Source organism: Epinephelus lanceolatus, chromosome 19 (genome assembly GCF_041903045.1).
Source record: "Epinephelus lanceolatus isolate andai-2023 chromosome 19, ASM4190304v1, whole genome shotgun sequence".
Taxonomy (NCBI): domain Eukaryota; kingdom Metazoa; phylum Chordata; class Actinopteri; order Perciformes; family Serranidae; genus Epinephelus; species Epinephelus lanceolatus.
Genome location: NC_135752.1, coordinates 6,894,933 through 6,916,249, shown reverse-complemented (window position 1 = coordinate 6,916,249; position 21,317 = coordinate 6,894,933). Strand labels below are relative to the sequence as shown.

Genomic DNA, 21,317 nt, shown 5'->3' with positions numbered 1-21,317 from the left:
TTCGTCTAATTTAACTCCAGAAACCGTGAAGTTGAGGGTTTAAAGTTCAAAGTAAAGTAACAGATAGAAAGGTTGCAGTGGCATTGTTGTGTGCCTGATATTTATTGTAATTCATTTATTTATTTTACATACAGCAGGTTGTTGAGAGTACAAAGAAACCTCAAATCGCTGGCTCACATTAAGTCTTTAATCAACAGACGTAATCCTGCCAGCGTGTTGCTTTCGAGGAACAGGAAATTAGACTGATTATGCTCCTCACAGCGAAGGCGAAGCGGCAGTGATTCTTGGTCATTGTCCAGACCTTGACTTTAATCAGCTCCTGCTCTCTCTCTCTGTCAGGTCCACAAGCTCAACAAGGAGGAGAGATGCAGCGGGGAACATTCTCAGTCAGGTAACTGATTATACCATATTTTTAATGTTGCTGCAGCCTTTTTATTGGACAGGTAGGCCTATAGTTTTATCTAGATCTTTGTAGATGACTATAGAACAGCATTATTTTGATTAGCCTCAGTCTATTACTCCTGTCTACTGACGTCACATTTGGATCACAGGGCTAAGCTATGGGGAACGAAACTGACAGAGTATGGTAAAAGGTTATTAGACAAGTAAAAAAATAACTGCAGTTAATAATATTGTTAGTTGGTACTTAAGGGAAGGGTAGATATAAAGAAATAGCTTTATACTGTTCCTTTAACCTCCTGTCTGTTGGTTTAAAAAGTCAGAAGTGTATTCTTCTTTTTCTTTTTGGTCTTGGCACACATTTAAACATTTATCTATTCCCTGTTTTCCCCATGCAACATTTCCTTTTCTCACTACATTTCTAATTTTGTATGTGACATACTCATGTATAATGTACAAAATTAGCACCATCCACCAGCCAAATGCTGATAAAATATGCAAGTGGCTGGTAAAATCTGAATATTCACAAGCCATTTGACTGGTAGACGAAAAAAGTTAATTTTACACCGTGTTCATGTATAACAGGTTGTGGATGGATATACAAAATGAGTACTGACATATTTTAGCTCTGGCTATCTGGATTAGAAAACAAGAGTTGTAATTTGGGATTATGAATTATTTTTTGATCAAAGAGGCTGGTGCCACGCCTGGGGGGTGGGGGGTATGAAATATTTGGAGGCCAACATTACTGTCTTAAAGAGACTTTAGCACACTAATTGCTAGCACAAACATAGTGGTATCCTGTCAGACTTGATAACCTAATGCATCCACTGGTACCAACCATGTCGCCATAGCTTGACGAGAAGGGGGCTAAATCATGCTCCAAAGTTAGGCAAAATACAACTGGCATGGCCACTTTCAAAGAGGTCCCTTGATCTTTCACCTCAAGATAGCTAAATAAAAATGGGTTCTATGGGTACCCACAAGTCTCCCCTAAACTTTTAAAAGCTTGTTCCCATTAAATGTTGTATTCCCTACAATCAATGTCCTACTTTAGATTAAAGCTGTATATTTGTCTTTTTAAGGAAGAGGACAACCAGCCTCTCTGAAGAACAATAATTCATCAAATAAATACATAACACATTAAAACAGGATTGTTATGGAAGTCAAGTTGTTAACTGTACCAGCATTAGTCTATGCACATCAAATATTTGTAATTATAACTGTAAAATAAGAAACCTATGTCACCTATATGCAATTTCCTGACTCTATATATTGACGTAATTTTCATCTAGCCTATATACTGAAACAGCATAATCAAATTCCTGAAAATTGCTCATGGCTTTGGGTCTTTGGTGTGCCATGCCAAGCTTTTCAGTGGCCCCATCTAGCCAACCCTGTGCAACATTTTTGGGGGCGCCACTGCACGCAGGAGACAGAATATTTTTTCATCCAGATGGTTATATTATATTTTTGGAACTGTTATAAGTCTTGTTAAATGTCCTCCTGGATTTTTCAAAGATGGTTCAGTGCTTGTTTTTCAGAGTAAATGGATCCCTACAATAGCTCTATGGCTCAGAATTAATGATCATACACGGAAGGCTAAAACTGGGGCAAGATTTAGAAATGCTCCAGAAGACGAGGAACACCGAGATTCACCAATATCAGTATAAATCTGTCCCTCCATCAGTCTAAACATACTGTGCATTTAATGTCCCTGTCTTCCTTCTGCCCCTGCACAGAGTGCCATTCTCTACGTCACCGCGACAGGAGGAAAGATTCAATTGATGCCAGATCACTCAGCTCTCGCAGTAGTGATGGTAAGACCATTCAGAATCTATTCTGTTTTAATTTGAGCTCCAGTCTGAATGAATGGAGCTCCAGTAATGCAGAAAACGACAGGTAATAAAGTCAAATCAAAGACACAAAGGAAGAATAGGGAGATGATAAGAGGTGAGTCAGACTGTGTTATAGTTGGAACTTGAATTAAAGGGATCCTAAAGAGAGATGTTGTGGGCTGATGACATTACATGCCTCCCTCCTCAGCTCACATTGACACAGCTGCTGCTATTTTCAGGTGTCTCAGCAGAGCTTCTTCTTTAATCAAACCACTTTCCTTCTTTCACTTCTTGTCCTTAATTACTCTTTTATTAGAATTTGCTCTATATTTAAATTTTGTACATTTTCTATGTATCTTTTTTTTTAATGAGGGCTAACATTGTCAGGCCCTGTGATGTATATTCTTGCAGTTACAGTATTAATGACATTAACTAATAGATTATACAGGCTGACGATCAGTAAGCCACACCATCACAATACATAAAATCTTCTTCTTTTTGTTTTAATTGCAGCTCCCAGTTTACAGAATCGAAGATATTCCTCTGTTGCCAAGATTCACTCCATGACTATTGAGGCTCCCATCACAAAGGTATGCTGCTTTGAGCACCCAGAGAAGAGTATTGGACAAATTACTATTCCTTTTTGGGCACTAACAATATTTTTTTAAATAACCACACAGACTTACTATGAGCCTTTACTAAACAGTATAGATAGTATAATGATATAGATGTATGGTAACAGTGCATTTTCAACAATCTACATATTTCTTTTTTCTATTAAAGTGAAATAAATCGAGTCGTCGTAAAACTAGCTCACCTTTTCTCTCTCTGAAACCACACTGCATAGAATAGATTTTGAAGTCTAAAATATTAATAGTTGACCATGAAAGGGTTAAAGGAAAAACTGTCATCTGCAGTGGCTATCTTCCAATGAACAATTTCATACTGAATCCGTTATGCAAGTCTTGCCTTAAGCGCTTTGAAACACAAATGTTTCTTCTAGTGCAGGAATCATTTCTCCAGCAGCAGTCGTCAGCTTGTACATGTTGGAGTCCCACCAACAAGTTTCTTATGGCTCATAACCAGCTTGTTTCACATCAGCCAGTGCACACAGGTTCATGGTAGCACCTTAACTGGAACATGAGATCAGTCTTGGAGATATCAGCCATAGGGATGTCTGCCTTCTCTTAAGTATAATGGAACTAGATGGTACTACATTTGAAAAACACAACAGCAATGTCTCTTTCCAGAAATCATGACCTAGTTAGTCAAGATAAGCTTGTTGTGAGCAGTTTCATGTAGGAACTATTTGCTTTCTTCCGAACTAGATCCACCAACCTTATCACTGCACAGAAGGAAGTGTGCAGCTACTCATGGATGAGGGGCTCATGCTCGCGACAGTGCGAGATGTAAACATTAATGCCGTCCTCCTCAGCTGAGCTGTAATGTTAGTGCTAGGTGAGCAAGCAGTAGATGCACACTTCCTTCTGCACTGATCATGATCTAGAAGTTCTAAGGAGCAGATGCTGTGAGCAGTAATAAACCCAGGTCAAGCTGGAGGCTGGATCACACTTTGATAATATACAATATACAGTGCACACATTGTCCTGCTCACTGTCCTACTGCCGGTCCTGTGATGCTCTTGTGTGTTTGAGGAGCAGCTTTTTTTAAGCCTTTTAGCCCCAGATAAGATTTCTCCAGCATCACATGCAAATTTCCATGACACATGCACAAAGAAAGGGGTGCTCTGTTTGAAGGCATATCTTGCAGAGGGCTCTCTGTCAAGTGTTTGTATGTGGTGTCTGTTTTGCAGCAGAAATGGAGACTTTTCTTTTTCCTCCTCCCCAGGTAATAAACATCATCAACGCAGCCCAGGAAAGCAGTCCGGTGACAGTGGCTGAGGCTTTGGATCGGGTGTTGGAGATCCTGAGAACCACCGAGCTCTACTCTCCTCAGCTTGCCTCTAAAGAAGATGACCCTCACACCAATGACCTGGTTGGGGGACTAATGAGTGTAAGAAGCAGTATAGATAAAGCTTTTGATCTCATTCATAATTAAATGCCTGAAGCTCTTTATAAGGAGAAAAGTTTGAAGTAGTCTATGTCTAATCACGCTGTAAAAATGTTCTTACCTCATGCATATGAAATTGAACATGCATTCTTGTTGAACCAAGAAGTTTTTGGCTTCCAAAAGCAAATCTGTATTTTTGGAGTGCCAGCAGAGTCTTTGTTTATTTATTTGTTTTTAAATTTGTTGAGTAACACCAACTATGAGGTGAGTCACTGCATTTAGATGTTCATGTCTCCACAAAAGAGTTTACTGCAAGTTTTCAGATCCATCAGCTGACTGCAGAAACTTCCAAAAAGGAGGCCTTTTGTATCCCAGATCATGCATTTTCAAGGCATATTCTTTAATATTTTATTTTTGTCCACAAGTCCCATGAAAATAACAAAACCAACAATGAACTGATTCTTCTAACAAGTATTGTATGTCTTCGTCCTCTTTGCCATAGAGCTCCACTGTTGGCCAAAAACTATTAAGAACACATTAAGGCACACTGTTGCATTGGCTGACATGTTCCTTCATTACCATGAGCACAACAACACTCTATTTTTTTTCCAACACAAACCCACAAACTCCTTCCTGCTGCCACAAATACTCACTAGAGCACCAAGTGTGGATTAATCCACCGCTGAAAATAGTTCCCAACAAATGCACTATTTACTCCTGTTTGAGTAAGGCTTGATAAAAACTACAGTGACCAACTTTTTCAGGAAATTACTGAACTTTTTCTAAAAGAAATATATAAAAATATCACAAATACAGGTATTTTATAAATACCTGACTGCTCTGTAGCATTAGGTATATCCTTAGCAGTGGCTTTGGAAAACACTCCTACTGTTGGAAGGCTGCTGTCAACAATCCCAATTGCCTCTTAGCCCACATCTGGACCCTGGTCAGTCCTGTGAGAAACCATATGAAAATGGGAAACAAATTAAATCATGCCCCTCCTACTGTCTCTAATGGCATTCGCTAGAATCAGACTGTGGCAGCAACAGCCAATCAATGCCGAAGGGCAGGGTTAGATACTATCACCAGCCACCAGCCAAATGATGGTAAAATATGTGAAATTCTGTGAGATTTGCTTAACCTACCAGCCACTCTGCTTACTCTGTGAGCTGTTTTTATGGCTTCATGCCGACAGTAGTCATGGCCGCCGACATTATGTTTTCAGGTTGCTCATCCATACATACATAGGCCTATGCACATTCAATTCTCGCAAACACGTTCTAAAGAACTCCTTGAAGGAATTTCTTCAAATTTTGGATGAATGTCCACATGAACTGATTAGATTTTGGTGGTCAAAGGTCAAGGTCACTGTGACCTTGCGTTCATCTCATTCTCGTGAATGCAATGTCTCAAGAACCCCTTGAGGGAATTTTTTTCAAATTTTACACAAACATCAAGTTTGACTCAACAATACAAGAACAACAAGAATTTGGTGGTCAAAGATTGATAGAAAAAAAAAAATCTAGCTATGGCACTATGGATCTAAAGCGCTTGATGACAGATAGGTTATTAGCTTTAGATGAACCAAAGGCCATTCAGAGTGGGTTTTTTTATAATTAATTCAACCACTTCTTGTTTTTGTTTTTCTCTTCAGGATGGGCTGCGCAGACTCTCTGGGAATGAATACGTCTTCTGCAAAAGTAAGTTTTTAAAGAATTATCACATTACATCAGCGATCATGTGTTAATATAATACAATATGATAATAGTAGTGATACAATATAATTACCTCTTATAGGCCCTGCTCACCCACAATGCTTTCACTCACTGTACAACTAATATGCTTTCATAATACAACATTATCAGAGCTTATGGAACATGAGGTCTGCTGCCTTGAGTGAATCTTATGAATAAATATTATTCATTTAGCGCTTATTGTCATGATGAATGTGGCTTTGTAGTGTGTGAATTCTTCCATATGAGTTTATTATGTAACCCAATTATAATGATTTAAGTCGTAAGAGCACTGAACTGAGAGAAGATCTAAATCATGAGTCTACTTTCCAAGAAATGTACTTCTTTTTCCTTAAGTTGGAAACAGAGTTGTTATCTGAGAGCTGCAGCTACTTTTGCTCACATAAAATTCTTTAAACAATCTTATCACACACCATCTCTCTGCCATAGTCTTAGGAGCCAGATTTACAAAGTAAGACACTTAGCCACAATGTTTGCACGTGTAAATAGATGTTAGAGAGCCATGGCTGGTACAGACATTTATTATTTATCCATCAAATCACACACAGAGCTCCCTCTCGGTTTACCCCTTTTATGGTCATATCACCTTGAACTGCGTGTGTGTGTGTGTGTGTGTGTGTGTGTGTGTGTGTGTGCGCATTCACTTCTGTCTATCTGCTAGATATGAGCCAGAGCCAGCTGGCCATCCCAGTCACTCTGAATGACGTTCCTCCATCCATCGCCGAGATGCTGAATGATGAGGAGTGCTGGGAGTTCAACATCCTGGAGCTAGAGGCAGCTACACACAAAAGGTACAAAGATGGTGAAACCTGAAAATTAGGAGAAGGTCTCTCATTGTTTTTGATTCTGAAAAGGCAATATATTGCCTGTTGCTTGGTGATCATTTCATTGAGTTATTACTCAATTATTACACATATTTTACATTCTCAAAATTGGCAATTGATGTCTTCCTGTCTTCAAAAATCTGGTTAAATCTCTTCTGTTTCTTGTGAATAATGAAGGAAACCAAATATGTTGATGATCACAGTCACTTTGTCACTTTTACTTCTTTCTCTCCTTGAGAAATGTGAAGATCAGTGCTACTATTATATTTGGATGGTAAATATGAAGCTACAGCAGCCACTTAGTTTAGCTTAGCATAAAGACTGGAAACAATAGGTTTCCAGACAACATTAAAAACACGTTCATAAAAGAGCATTTCACATGAACCCACCTTAAAACCACAAGGTTGGTGTTTAAACCCCTGAATGTGGAGCCGTGATCCTTGTCATTTTTATGCCTCCACGCTGGCGATAACCATGGCCAGAGGTAATATATTAACATGTCCTCTGTCTGTCCATCTGTACGTATGCAGACAGATGGACGGATGGACGGACAAACATACATTTAAGAGACATGTCAAGAACATCTTAAGGGAATTTCTTCAAATTTGGTACAGTTGTCCAAGATGAACTGATTATATTTTGTTGGTAAAAGGCTAAAGCCACTCTGACCTTGCTTACATCCCATTCTCATTAATGCAATATCTCAAAAATGCCTTAAAGGAATTTCTTCAAAGTTGACACAAACGCCAATTTGGACTCGAGGATGAACTGATTCGATTTTAGTGGTCAAAGGTCACCGTGGCCTCACATCCTTCCCATTCGCATGTATGTAATGTCTCATGAACACCTTGAGGGAATCTCTTCAAATTTGGCACAGTCGTCCACTTGGACTGAGGCATGAACAGATTAGAATTTTAGTGGTCAAAGGTCATTGTGACCTCACATTCATCTCATTTTTGGGAGTGCGATATATTAACAAGTCCTGAGGGAACTATCTTCAATTTGGCATAAATGTCATCTTGGACTAAAGGATGAATTAATTAGAATGTGGCGGTCCAGGGTTATGGTCATATTATTCAGCATCACAAATCAGGAACAGAAGGGGAAACATTTGGTCTGATACTGAATCTTAGGTGTCCACCTTAAATTGTGCTGATTGTATAGATCTTCTGTGCTGCTGGGTTGAAGATGTGTGAGAAGCATCCATGTTTTAGAATTTGCAGCTTCTTTGCAGCAACATTCATATGTGAAGCATTGTATACTGTCATGGCTACATTGAGTCTAAACAGACATGGATATAAACTGTAAACTGTAATTCTAGTTTTCCCAGGGATTTCGTGCCTCATTCGCTATGATTGAACACTTTAGCCAGTTACAGAAGGATCCAGTATAATGTATCCCTCCTCTGTCCCTCTGAACCATCAATTCTGGCATCAACCACACTTCAACGTGTCATTTTTGCACTTATTTGAGATACCTTTGGGCAGAGCTGGGAAAGCTGTGTTCCCCAGCTTATAGTCTTTAAACTAAGCTAATCTAACCATCTCCTTGCTGTAGCTTCATATTTAACATACAGACATGATAGCTGTATTTATATTCTTCCACCCACAGAAAGACACATTTTCTCATATTTCTAAGTTACAGCAAAGCAAATGTCAATTAATGACCCACGTGAGTCAAAGAAATTCAGCTAATAATGAAATAATACTACATGTGCAAAAAATATGAGGATGTCAGAAGAAGGGATAACAAAGACACCATGATGAAGCAAAAAAAGAAAGAGAGAAATATTGGTTAAAGTTTTTTTGTGTGATCCTCTGCAGGCCGCTGACTTACCTCGGACTGAAGACCTTCACAAGTTTTGGTGTGTGCGAGTTCCTGAACTGCTCGGAGGCCACGCTGCGCTCCTGGCTGCAGCTCATGGAGGCCAGCTACCACTCCTCCAACTCCTACCACAACTCCACGCACGCCGCAGATGTGCTGCACGCCACTGCCTACTTCCTCCGCAAAGAAAGAGTCAAGGTTAGAAGAAAAACACCTTTATATTGGCTGACACAAGTATTTTTAGGTGTGGGGAGTATTTTTAGGCAGCTGGGATATTGCTATGCTACGAGTGTAATATCTTACAAGACATAGCCTCTTAGAATTCATTTTACGAATGATGTTGAAGATTTGATGCATCTCATAGTTTCCATTATTGATAACAAAGAAAAGAGATCTATAATGCTGAGGACTTGGAGACTCGTGACTCCAGAGATAGTGTTTTTAAAAAATTTGAATTCTTTTCTCAGTTATATGTAAGAGAGGATCTCTGCTCCATTGCTCCTCGTGTGGTTTTTCCCGTCTTGTCCCCAGCTGAAGGGCTTTCTTTGCAAAGGTTTTGCCTTATCCAAATCAAGGGTGTAAGGACAGAGAGTGTCATATGCTCTACTAATTTCAAGGCCCTTAGAGGCAAGTTTGTGATTAGTTATTTTGGCCTGTATAAAAAATCAAACTGACTTGCCCTACATAGCTTTCAACAGGGGATTTGATTCTCTGCTTGAAACTGATGAACCTGACCCAAGCAGCTGGGTCTGGGCCAGGTCAGGCTGTAATTTCTTCAATTCTCTTGAGCTCAAATTGGGCCAGGCTCTCTTAAATTCATTGTTCATTGTGTTTTTAGGTTGTCTTTTCATACGTCTGTCTGTACATATGTACATATGTTTGTCCCATTCTCATGAACAAGATATCTGAAGAGTACCTTGAGGAAATTTCTTCAAATGGACTCAACTATGAACTGAATAGAATTTGGTGGTCAAGGTAACTGTGACCTCACAAAACATGTTTGGCCATAACTCCAGAATGCATTTGCTAATCATGACAAAATTTCACATAAAAGTCCAATTTGATAAAATGATGAAGTGATGACATTTCATATCCAAAAGGTCATAGGTCAACTCCACTGTGATATCATAATCTTCTGCAAAATCACTTTTCTGGCCATTATTCAACATCAACACTTCAACACTCAGGAACAGAAGGGGAGACGTTTGGTCAGATACTGAATTGGTGTCACTAATCTTGGGTGTCCATTTTGAAACTGTAATGACTGTATAGCTCTTCTGTGCTGCAAGGGGGACGATGTGTGTGAAGCATCCATGTTTTAGAAAACAAAACAAAGTTCCAGTGGAAATATGGGTTTTAAATCGGACTCTGGCCAAAAATTTTTGCCGTGGTTTGGGCTCAAGTAGGGCTTAGACAGATACTATGTGGATTCATTCTGATTTTTTGGGCCCAATCATAGCTCTACTTTTAATTAATAAAACACATGTAAAACCATTTAATATTCCCTCACCCGTGTCTGTTTCAACTTATATAACACAAGAATAATGCTGACAAGACACTTGTTTTTGGAGAAAATAACTTTGACTTACGCAAATTCCACTTTTGGTTGCTGGCAACACATGCAGAATGTGTTTGTATACACACGTAAATTGATTTTCACGTTTAATTAGCCATTGTAACTGAACAGAGAGTCATACCAAGGTGTATTTTATACTACAAGCAAAAATATATGGCCAAAACACTGAACAAAAGAGGCGTCTTCTTCATTAAAGGCCATTATATGTCCCAAATAATGACAGCGTTTAAACACAAATACAGCATGTCTGAATGTCAGCCAACATGGATAAGTGGTGCTGCAAAATGTCAAAGATGTAATACTCACTGCAGGGATTATGTGCTGGCTGTGTTGAACCTACTTTACTGACACTTTCATCCAGAACAGGGCACAAAAACCATAAAGCATCAAAGAGCATGACAGGCTTCTATAACTGTTCCATCATACAGATTGATCTGTGAACAATGTATTTATTAAATCTAAGCTCTGGCCAGTAACTGGTAAGTGTAGCACAGTCCAGTACTGACATCCCTCTGTCGCTCTGTTTTCTTTAGAGCAATCTGGACCAGCTGGATGAGGTGGCAGCTCTGATAGCGGCCACAGTACACGACGTGGACCACCCGGGCAGGACCAACTCCTTCTTGTGTAACGCCGGCAGCGAGCTGGCAATCCTCTACAATGACACAGCCGTGCTGGAGAGCCACCATGCGGCCCTCGCCTTCCAGCTCACCGTCCGAGACAGCAAGAGCAACATCTTCAAGAACACCGACAGGTCGGCTGTGGCGGTGTTGTGTATACAACCTAAGCATGTTTTGTGTTCACTGAGTAATAGAAGAGTGTGTGACATTTTAATCCTTTGGTGTATTTAATATAAGACAGATCCAGATGTTAACTTTACCCCCTCCACTGCTGACAGGAATCAGTTCCGAACACTGCGACAGGCAATCATCGACATGGTGCTGGCCACAGAAATGACCAGACACTTCGAACATGTGAGCAAGTTTGTCAACAGCATCAACAAGCCAATGGCTGCCATAGAGGAGACCAGCACAAGTGTAAGTGTGCTTAGTTTGTTACATTTTAAAGGGACAGTTCACCCCAAAGTAAAAAATACATATTTTCATATGTAGTAAGCAGAAGGACAGGGAGTGGGACAATATAATGTGCCTGACCTGGGTTTATTACTGCTCACAGTGTCTGCTCCCAAAGATTTTTATACCATGACAGCAGGGTCATGGAGAATTCATATTTCACATGTTCACCTGGCCTGGGTTACACCAGCATAGCAACTAACTGGACTTAAATTGGAAATGAATAAATTAAACACACTATTTTACATACAGTTAGTGACAAATTACATCATTTTGTTCAGAAAACTTTCAAGGAAATTATAAGATATTTTACAGACGTAAAACAATGTTATCTGATGATGTGTCTCAAATGTGTGTTTAAGCAAATGTGTATTATTGGTCTGTATATGTGCAGATGCTTATGTCTTCCTCATGTATCTCCTACAGAGCATGAACAGCGACTGTGAGGGTCAAGCCAATTTCAGGAACTCTCCAGAGAACCGTCTGCTGATAAAGAGGATGCTGATCAAGTGTGCAGATGTGGCAAACCCCTGCAGACCGCTTGAGCTCTGCATCGAGTGGGCTGGACGGATCTCTGAGGAGTACTTTGCGCAGGTGTGGGGATGACTCTAATGGAGCTCACTTTAATAGAGAACAGTTTTGTATCTGTATCAGGAGGCATTTGTTTCTATTGATCATTTTCATCGTCTCATGTTGCATAATTTAATTTATGATCTCTGTGTGTGTGTGTGTGTGTGTGTGTGCGTGTGTTTGCTCTGCAGACAGATGAGGAGAAGAGACAAGGCCTGCCGGTGGTGATGCCGGTGTTTGACAGGAACACCTGCAGTGTGCCCAAATCTCAGATCTCCTTCATAGACTACTTCATCACTGATATGTTTGACGCCTGGGATGGTAAGAACTTTTTTTTGTCTTCTCTGTGTGCGTGTGGGGAGTTTTACTGTATCAAGGCATCCAAGGACTCCCAAAAGTATTCAGATTGGATAAATCAATTTAGAGGCAATTAAAGAGGAACTCAGTATTTTCTAACCTAGACCACATCCTCCCACATTTTTGTGTCTAGTAAGTGAATCATAGGAAAACCAACTTTTGAAACTGATCCAGTATTGAGTGAAACCACCTCAGCTGGCAGCAGTGAAACAGGCTGTACTGTAACAGCTCAGAGCAGGTGCAAAAGCAAGGCCGTAACTACCATTGAGGACACCGAGGTCATGACCTCGGTATTTTTTCCCAACCTAAATGAATGAATAAAATGAAAATAAAAATAAACCATTTTATTTGTGCGGTGAAAGTACGTGGGAGGACCGATGGAAGGTGATTGAGTGACTCTCTCTTCTCTATAATAACAATTATTTAAAAAAGAAAATTCTGGTACTCTTGTTTGATCGACACAGCTTTCATACAGCTTTGCACACACATTATTCTTAGATGGATTACTCACGAACGCAGGCTCGCACAGAAATGCCACACATATCATATGAAAGTGCAGGACCAGAGCTTTCCGAGGATACCACACACATCATTGTGCTGTCATCCCATCACGCTATAAATACAGATCAATTTTCTACAAAATAAAAACCTGACGAATTTTTTTACAATCCATTATACAGATCTTGTTATCAGGCACTTCATATAGTGAGGAATATCGTATTGCGTGTGTTTCTCCCTGTCTATCCACATTTGTAGTCCAGTTTTCAAGATGCAAATATCTCCATATTGTCCAGTTGACACTCCATCAAACTTTGTATGACAAGACCAGCGCACTTCACCTTTGTGTACCCAGTCAACTGTAGCCTAATTATGCATGCGTGACAGGGCCGTAGTCACCATACACATTGAGGGGGACACATCTCCCCCCCCCAATGCCCAAAATGTCCCCCCAATATATAACTGAAACTGAAAAACAACAACAAAAAACATTCAGGTCAGGTCAAAGAGCAGCATGGAGCACAGAGAAGTAAGTCAAGATCATGTCGACAAGGAAACGTCCAGAATTTTTTTTTCACTGCAAAGTGGCAAATATTATCTTGGAGGAGATCATTGCACTTGGTTGACTATTTTTCTATTATCTTAGATGTAAATATTGCATGTTTCTTTCAGGTAAAACACATTTTTGACTTGTGAATGAGTCAATGGAATTTCTTGCAATAATGAAAAAATACTGTCAATCATGTCCGCCTGGCACAAACCACATGTTTTGGACAGCTGTGAAGTGACAGAATGTCCCACCATCATGGTTCTTATGTTGCCAGATTCCAGAGAGTCTCCCCTCTTCATATATGGTAGAATATGTCAACTTCCAACTTGCTATGGTGAGATACATGTAAAAATGTAAGAATTTAGTAACACAGATTGTTTTTTCATTGATATAAAAATTAATATAACTGACAACTGACAGATGAAGAGAAGTGCTTCCTGCTAAAGAATAAGTGGTTCAAACATAATTATAAATACCCACAAACAAAGTTTGGTGAAAGGCAATTTCGCTATAGTATGAAGTGGGAAGAGAAACATGATAAGATGGGATTAATCTAATATGATGTGTGTAGTTCTTTATAGATGTAGCCTCTTAATTCTGGCTGTCAAAGTACACCAGATTGAAGGCTTTTGATATATAATTGACAAAAATTTCTGACCCCCCCACGTGCACCACGACTAAATGACCTCGGTATTTCAAAAATCCTGCGTACAGCCCTGTGCGCCAGGTCAATTTATGTTTATAAAGTGCTTGCTTTTGCCACTGACAGACTCAAATTGTTTTTATGAGTGTCTTACAACATTATGGAAAGTATCCTACAGTGAAATTAAATGTTCTCGTATTCCTTTTACTTGTCCAAGTCCTGCTAAAGGAGAAATTTTGCTCAGATATCTGACAAGAGGTGAGGAAAACAAACGTGAGTGAGAGTTGGCAAGATTTTCAATGTCATGGCTGAATTTTTCAGCTGCTTTCAACAATGTAGGAATGTCTGTGAGATTTCAGAACAAGACTTCACCTACAGCAAGACTTGGGCACAAAACAGACCCGAACAAGCTGAAAGTGATGACATTTTTTCATTTCATTTCAGGGTCCAGGTTGAAATTACTGTTGTTCCCATTTTAGGCCCTTTAAAATTATTAAAAAGCTTTAAACACCATTTTCGGATGTATTACATTTTGAAACTTGTTTTGAAGTATATTGGTGCAAAGAGGTTGTATGCTTAAATTTGTATAAATTTAATCCTAGGCACAAAGCGGGATTATATGACATTTTTAATGCAATTTTTCTGACATTTTTTATGGCATACTATACCACTTTCATGTTATACATTATGTTTTCGGGTTGTCCATCCATCCTTCCCCATTCTCATTCCTTTCGGGATTTTCCTCAAATTTGACACAAATGTCTACTTTGACTCAGGGATGAACTAATTGGAATTTAGAGGTTAAATGTTACTGTAACCTCCCAAAACACATTTTTGGCTCTAACTTAAGAATTCATACACTTATGGCAAAAATTCACAAGCGTCTAATAGAATTAAAATGATCAAGCGATGATGTTTTATATCCAGAAGGTCAAAAATCAACTTGACTGTGGCATCATAATGTTGTGCAAAACCACTTTTCTGACCGTAACTCAACATCATAACTCAGGAACAGAAGGGGAGACATTTGCTGAATTGGTGACACTAATCTTGGGTATCCACCTTGAAACTGTGCTGATTGTATGGATCTTCTGTGCGGTCTGGTTGAAGATGTGTGTGACGCAATCACATTTTAGAAATTGCAGCTGCTTAACAGAAACATCTATATATCTGAAGCATTATGTACAGCTATGGCTGAAATTTCTATTCTATTCTAATTTCTAGTCTATCAGAATGAGCCTTACTGGCCGAAGATGTGGATGCATACCAGGAATTTGACTCTCAAATGTTTCTCTCAATAAAGTTAAACGCTAATAGACATACAGCAGAACAAAGACAACAAAGCTTAATAAAGTCAAGTCATATCATTTTTATTTATATAGTATCTCTATAGAACAAATCACAAAATTTGTCTCAAGGGGCCTCATAGTCTGTACAGCAAATATCCTGTGCCGTTGCGGCATATGACAAAGCTCTCTATCAGTTCTCTGTAAAACAAAGTAAAGACAGTACGTTTCTCACTGGAAATTATTGAATGGCAACATACATGTCGATATAATGATTACTTCCATTTTGCCAAAGAAATACACTAAATATCTTTCTCACTTCTCAGTTGTTTGCACTTTTTTCTGTCCTTGTCTTCGGCTCTCATGCTTCCTCTTTTTTCCAAATAGTTTTGTTCTCTGGTTAGCCAATTTACTCAGCTCCTTCAAGCTGAAGTTAAGAGATTTAACATGAAACAATCTTGAGCTTGAAATTGATTTGACCAGAAAAAAATAATACCTAAGTTCCACTATTTTTTTCCACCAGTAAAAGCTGGTAAATAGACCTTGAGGGGTTGGGTTTTTTTTTTCTCTCAGTCTTTCTGTTTTCTTTAATTGGCTTTCTATGTCAGTTGCAGCTTAAGTAGAAACAGAACTTGCCTGGTTCCAAAACCTCAGAAACATTGCCCACATTTTGATTTGTTCAGTTATTCAAATGGAATGAATGAAACAAAACGTCAGACTGTTGGAATAAACCAGAATCTCATACATTCAGATCTTCATTTCTGCCTTCTTAATTGCCTCAGTCGATTGCATTTTTCTTGTCAGATTGCGGGGTTGGAATTCGCGTGAAAGGGATGAGAAGGAGGAGGATAGTATGGTGCTTATAGCTCCCCATTCCCACTGAATTTTCCTTTTAGTTTTTCTCCCCAAGAGGGAACTTGTTTACTGTCAACGCAGCTCTGATGTCACGGAAAGATTCCAAATGCCAGTGGGACAGAGAGAAATTGCTAGAGCGCCAGGGGAGAGGAAGTTGGGAAAATACTAGAGGGGATGGGGGGTCACGATCACTCGCTTAAGGGATGGTCAAGCAGTTGAGCAGTATTTCACTTGCACATAAACACAAAAACACACATGCAGCAGCAGCTTTCAATTCATCAGGGTCACTGTCGGGTCACCATGGGGTCACTGTTAGTTTCAAAGATGCAGGCCTGGTCATCAACAAGCCGGAAATGAGGATGTAAACACATGGACAGAAAGGCAGAGACCTTTTCACCCAAAGAGTCCTTTAATGTGGGAGCAACACTGCAGAGCATACATAGCCTAACATTAGCCACTATAAATCAACTAACCACACACACACACACACACACACACACACACACACACACACATCTTTGTGCCCAGCAGCTCATGTGGAATGATAACAGGAAGTGTCTGATAGCAGGTGTGTCTTATCAGTTGACATTTCACCTAGTTGTTTGTGTTTATTCCTGGATTATATTATGTCAAAAAAAAATCATAAAAAGTCACAGTATAGTATGTCACAAAAACTGTTGTAAAAGTCGTAGTATTATATGAAATTAAATCGTCATACTGTAGTATATAAACATAAGTCATAAATTTCATTGTATGGTATGTAAAAAAAATCATACAGACTGTAATAAGTAATAAAAATTCATAGCATAGTGTATAATAAAGAAAAAAAATCCTAAAAAGTTACAGTATATAACGTCATAAAAAAAGTCATTAAAATATCAGCGCATAATATATTACAGTGGTTTGTTTCTGCATATCTTCTCTCAGCCTTCGCCACCTTGCCTGGTCTCATGGAACACCTGTCGGAGAATTACAAGTACTGGAAGGGTTTGGACGAGATGAAGTGTAAGAGCCTGCGTCCTCCCCCTCCCTCTTGACCAACTCTTCGTCACCTCCTCTCATCTATCACCCTGAGCAGGGTAGGACAGCGAACGCAGCCCTGCGGTGGAACAGTTGGTCTCTTCAGCTGTGATTCGACAGAGCTCTGTGCCCTCCCAGGCGCCCCCGGACACGTTCGCGGCCAGAAGGTGGCCAATCGGGGTCCCTGAGAGCAGACATCACTGACTGATGAACACTGAGACGCTGTTTCAATCTCAAATCACAGCCTCTTTTCTTGTGTGGTTGTAGGTGGAGGTGGTGTTCTGCCAGTGGAGAACAGGTTGTCATTTGAGGGCCCCGTCCACATTTATGGCCCTTTTAAGTATTCCTAATAGCACCTCTATGAAACTGTGTGGACCTCACGGCTCACCTGACAATCTGTACCATACAGTGTAACACACCACAAACCTGCACTTTAGCTAATGGAGACATTTTCATTTGGAGCATCTTCTTGCTGTTTTGGCTATTCACAGTTTTTTCTCTAATTTTCTTTAAACAAATCTTTTCATTCTACATCTGTCTATTGCTGTAAAACAAACATGGTGATTAAGATGGTGACCAAAGCTGGAAGCACTGAAGTTCATGCTTGTTTCTTTTCAAATTGCCAACTTGAGAAGGTGCTCAGCTGGAATCATTCATTCTTATAAGTTGTGATATGGTCTGCAGTATGAGAGACACTTTGACTTGTGTCTGGGACCAAATACTTAGCAATCCCCATCCTTTTGGACCCGCACAGAGAGAACTTGTTGGAAAGATTTAAGAAAGGGGAGTTCCAGAGACAGTAGGCCAAGTACCAGGGTCCAGTCAGAGGGGGGAGAACCAGCCCCATAGGCAGAGCTGACATCAAAGAAGAGCTTGGGATGACTGCTGGATTTAAGGATCATGTAGGTATCATTTTCCTTTGTGCACTGTGAAAGCAGTTGGTGAAGATCTTTGTCAACAAATGGAGGAACAGAATTGCACTGTATCAGAGCTGTTAGCAATGATGCTTTCATCGAGTAATACAAAAATATCAGATGTTACAATACACACATAGCTTTGTGACACTAACTGTAGACATTTGCACCCAAATAAGAGCAAACAAAACTGACTCATGAGTTTCTGAACACTATAAGAATAAGCTTTCTATGTGAAGCAACACTGACTGTTGTACAGTAGAGGCCATGCAATGCTGTTAGAGTAGGGAGTAGCTGTGTTGGACCTCACAGCGACCTGACAGATGTATGAAGGAGCAGCAGATCCATGTTTGGATCCAGCTTGTAAAAACAGCAGCTGCCGAGCACAGCGTCTGTCTGCCTCCAGCACTAATCAGCTCCGGCTCTCACGTGGTTTTGGTTAAAGCGATTCTTTTTTTTTTTTCACTGTATCTCAAAAATCCTGCAACTGCAATTCACCTTGCAGTCATCTGGCTCTGTTTTGGGGAGAAATCTAGGATGCACATGATTTTCAGATTATTTGCATTCAGAGAAATAACACAAAGGCCATCTGATCATGAAATTTGCAAGGTGTTTCTGCCCTCCGGTGGCGATATGGGGGTGTTGCAGTAACATTAAATCAGTGTAATGGTATTCGTCAGATCAGTTCCAAAGAAACTAGTTATTACCCCACTGTGACTGCGAATAGAAAATGCAGTTTACTTTGATATTTGAGAATTCAACCGGTATTATGTTTTAGTAAAACATCCATGTAGCTAAATTTTAACCTGTTAAGGTTAAAAGTATAGTTCAGATTTTTAAGTCAGGTGGTATGGGGTTGTTATCCATAGACAGGACATTACATACAGTAGAGGTTGGTCGGTACGCCCCTAGTGTGGAGAAGCAGGCTGGAGTCTGACATGGAAGCTAAACAATCGCCAGCTTCACCTCATTGCAGACAGTGAATTCCAACAGGAAAATTAAACCGTCATATGGCTGTCTTCAAAACCAAACTCCACTGAGAAAAACTGATTTAATATCAATGAAGACAGGAGCTGCTGGTCTACCACCACCTCAAACTGTTAGTTTGTTTGTGTTATTGTGTGGCTTTGGCATTTAAAAGGGTTAGTTTGGATTTACTAAAGTCACACAATAACACAAACATTTTTCTCAATGGAGTCTGGTGGCTTTGACGACAGCACACGAGGAACTGAAGCTGTTAACCACTCTCTCGTCAGAACGGGCTGTCTGACATTAAGGTAAAATGGTAAAATACTCTAAATACACCTAAACTGGTATTGATTTTTTTAGGTGGCTATAATAAGTGTTGTTGCTGACCCCTCCACAGCAGTAGATCGCATAGCTTCTGTGTCAGACTCCAGCCTACTTCTCCAAACTCAGGGTGTGCCGACAGCCATCTACTTAACACACCGATGATGGATAAGAACCCCATACAACCCCATTTCAAAAAAAACTGATCAGTCCCTTTGAGCAGTATTAGAACTCTTTGATGTTATAAGAAAATTGGATTAGAAATCAAAATGGTGATTAAATCTGCAGATATCCATACATGATCTGAGCTGCTTCTGTAAAATTGTGTAATGTCATTATTATGCATTACCAGCTCTAGTTTCAAGAGTTTTACTCCACAAACGCACATTACAGTATTAACCAAAGGCACAGAGAGCTTTTTACTGGTGCCTTATTCTTTGGTCATCTCCACAGAGCAGGTTTTTTTTGTTGTTTAAATAGTTCCTCCTTCTCTCTTAAGAAAAGCCATACATGTTTTAGATATTTGAAAAAATTGCTTTAGGTATGTTGCTTTATGATCTGTGCTGCAGTTTTGAGTCAACCTGGTCATGATGGGCCTGACATTTTATCCTTTCTGTTTTGTACGACTGTGAGGTTTTTTGAAGACAGAAACTGAATCAGGGGAAGTTGGATCAGATGTGAATTCCACTATTGGTTTGTCTGTTACTGTATCAGTTCATTTTGAAAAGACAGAAGTGGTCACATCCACATTCAACATTTCATAATGATATGACGTTATTTTCTTGATGACCAAGGTCTTAATCAACGCCTTAATCTTGTCATGTCTCAGTGTTTAGGTCTGCTATTGTTGCAGTACACTGTATAACTACCTAATGTACCTGCTGTTCTTGTAAATACTCATCACGTATTGTTTTTGCTTTGCATTTGACATCATTTGCTTATGTAACTTGTTTATTTGGGCTGTTATGTGTTGCAGGGGTAATTTCCATAATCTCTAAAAATAAGATTTTAATTTTTTACAGTGACTTGAAATGTGGCTCCACCTCTGAATGTTTCATGACTGCTCTCTGATCATGAGAAGATATTTTTGCTAGTCTATAACGAAGATTTCAATTCACCAAGCCAATTTAAATATTTCAGATTTACATGTCAGACATGCCTTTTCTGTGAACAGCAATGACTGGAATGTGATGATATCAATTAGATGAGATGACAGCCAGTCGCTTGACGCCTCGCTTTGGGTCTACTGAGGCAGAACCAGATTGTATAACTGCTTGTTGCGTAATGATAAGCCTTCATCACTTACAGTGATTTCTATTTCCTCTCTTTCATCTCTGACACTGATGGCCGTGGCTGCGTGCCAATCCTGTGTTGCTTTTGTATAATTTATAAACAGAACAATAATTAGAAAGTGATAATGTTGTATACAGTACAAATTATTTTTCAAAGAAACAAATATTGGCCATGAGAACTGTGTGTTTTGAAAGATTTTACTGCCTCATGCATAGTCGTGAAAAAAAAAAAAAAAAAAAAAAACTTCCATCTGAGTCACTTAAATCTACCATGTTTGTTTGAAATGTTTGACTTAGTTTGCTCTCTGGATTATGATGTCTTATTTTGATGTTCTCTGTCAAACACACAAATGTATTGTGAGAGACGATTAAAGCATTCTTTAAATATCAAGTTGTTACATGAATGGCAGCAAGAAATTTAAGGGAAGAGTTTGACATTCTTGCCACTCTTGTATTTGTCCGGTAAGTATAAGGGTACAACCAGGAGAGTGAAAGCATTGCTTCAGAGTAAAACTGGAAGCAGGGGGAAAAATAGCCTGACTCAGTCCAAAGGTAAAAACAAACAAAAAAAAAAAACTACAGCTCACTAATTAACGCATCATATTAAACCAGGGCATTATAGCATAGAAATAATATAGTGATATTTTTAAGTTATATTGTGATACGTTATACATCTTGATATACTGAAATCTACATTTACTGTAGACTACTAAATAAACTACTGTTACAATAAAGTTAAACAGAGTA

At 39.3% G+C, this 21,317-nt stretch overlaps 1 protein-coding gene across 2 annotated transcripts in view; it reads left to right on the top strand.

Moving 5' to 3' along the window:
* Positions 1–20,957, top strand: part of pde8b (phosphodiesterase 8B) — a 68,575-nt gene extending 47,618 nt beyond the window's left edge. For both annotated transcript variants that reach the window (XM_033647738.2, XM_033647740.2), the window contains exons 11-22: positions 340–391; positions 2,142–2,219; positions 2,751–2,827; positions 4,086–4,250; positions 5,902–5,947; positions 6,663–6,792; positions 8,649–8,847; positions 10,759–10,976; positions 11,121–11,259; positions 11,722–11,889; positions 12,057–12,186; positions 16,982–20,957. In XM_033647738.2, the coding sequence (XP_033503629.1) occupies positions 340–391; positions 2,142–2,219; positions 2,751–2,827; positions 4,086–4,250; positions 5,902–5,947; positions 6,663–6,792; positions 8,649–8,847; positions 10,759–10,976; positions 11,121–11,259; positions 11,722–11,889; positions 12,057–12,186; positions 16,982–17,091 (1,512 nt within the window). In that variant the 3' untranslated portion in view covers positions 17,092–20,957. The remainder of the gene's footprint in view (positions 1–339; positions 392–2,141; positions 2,220–2,750; positions 2,828–4,085; positions 4,251–5,901; positions 5,948–6,662; positions 6,793–8,648; positions 8,848–10,758; positions 10,977–11,120; positions 11,260–11,721; positions 11,890–12,056; positions 12,187–16,981) is intronic.
* The last annotated feature ends 360 nt before the right edge of the window (positions 20,958–21,317 follow it).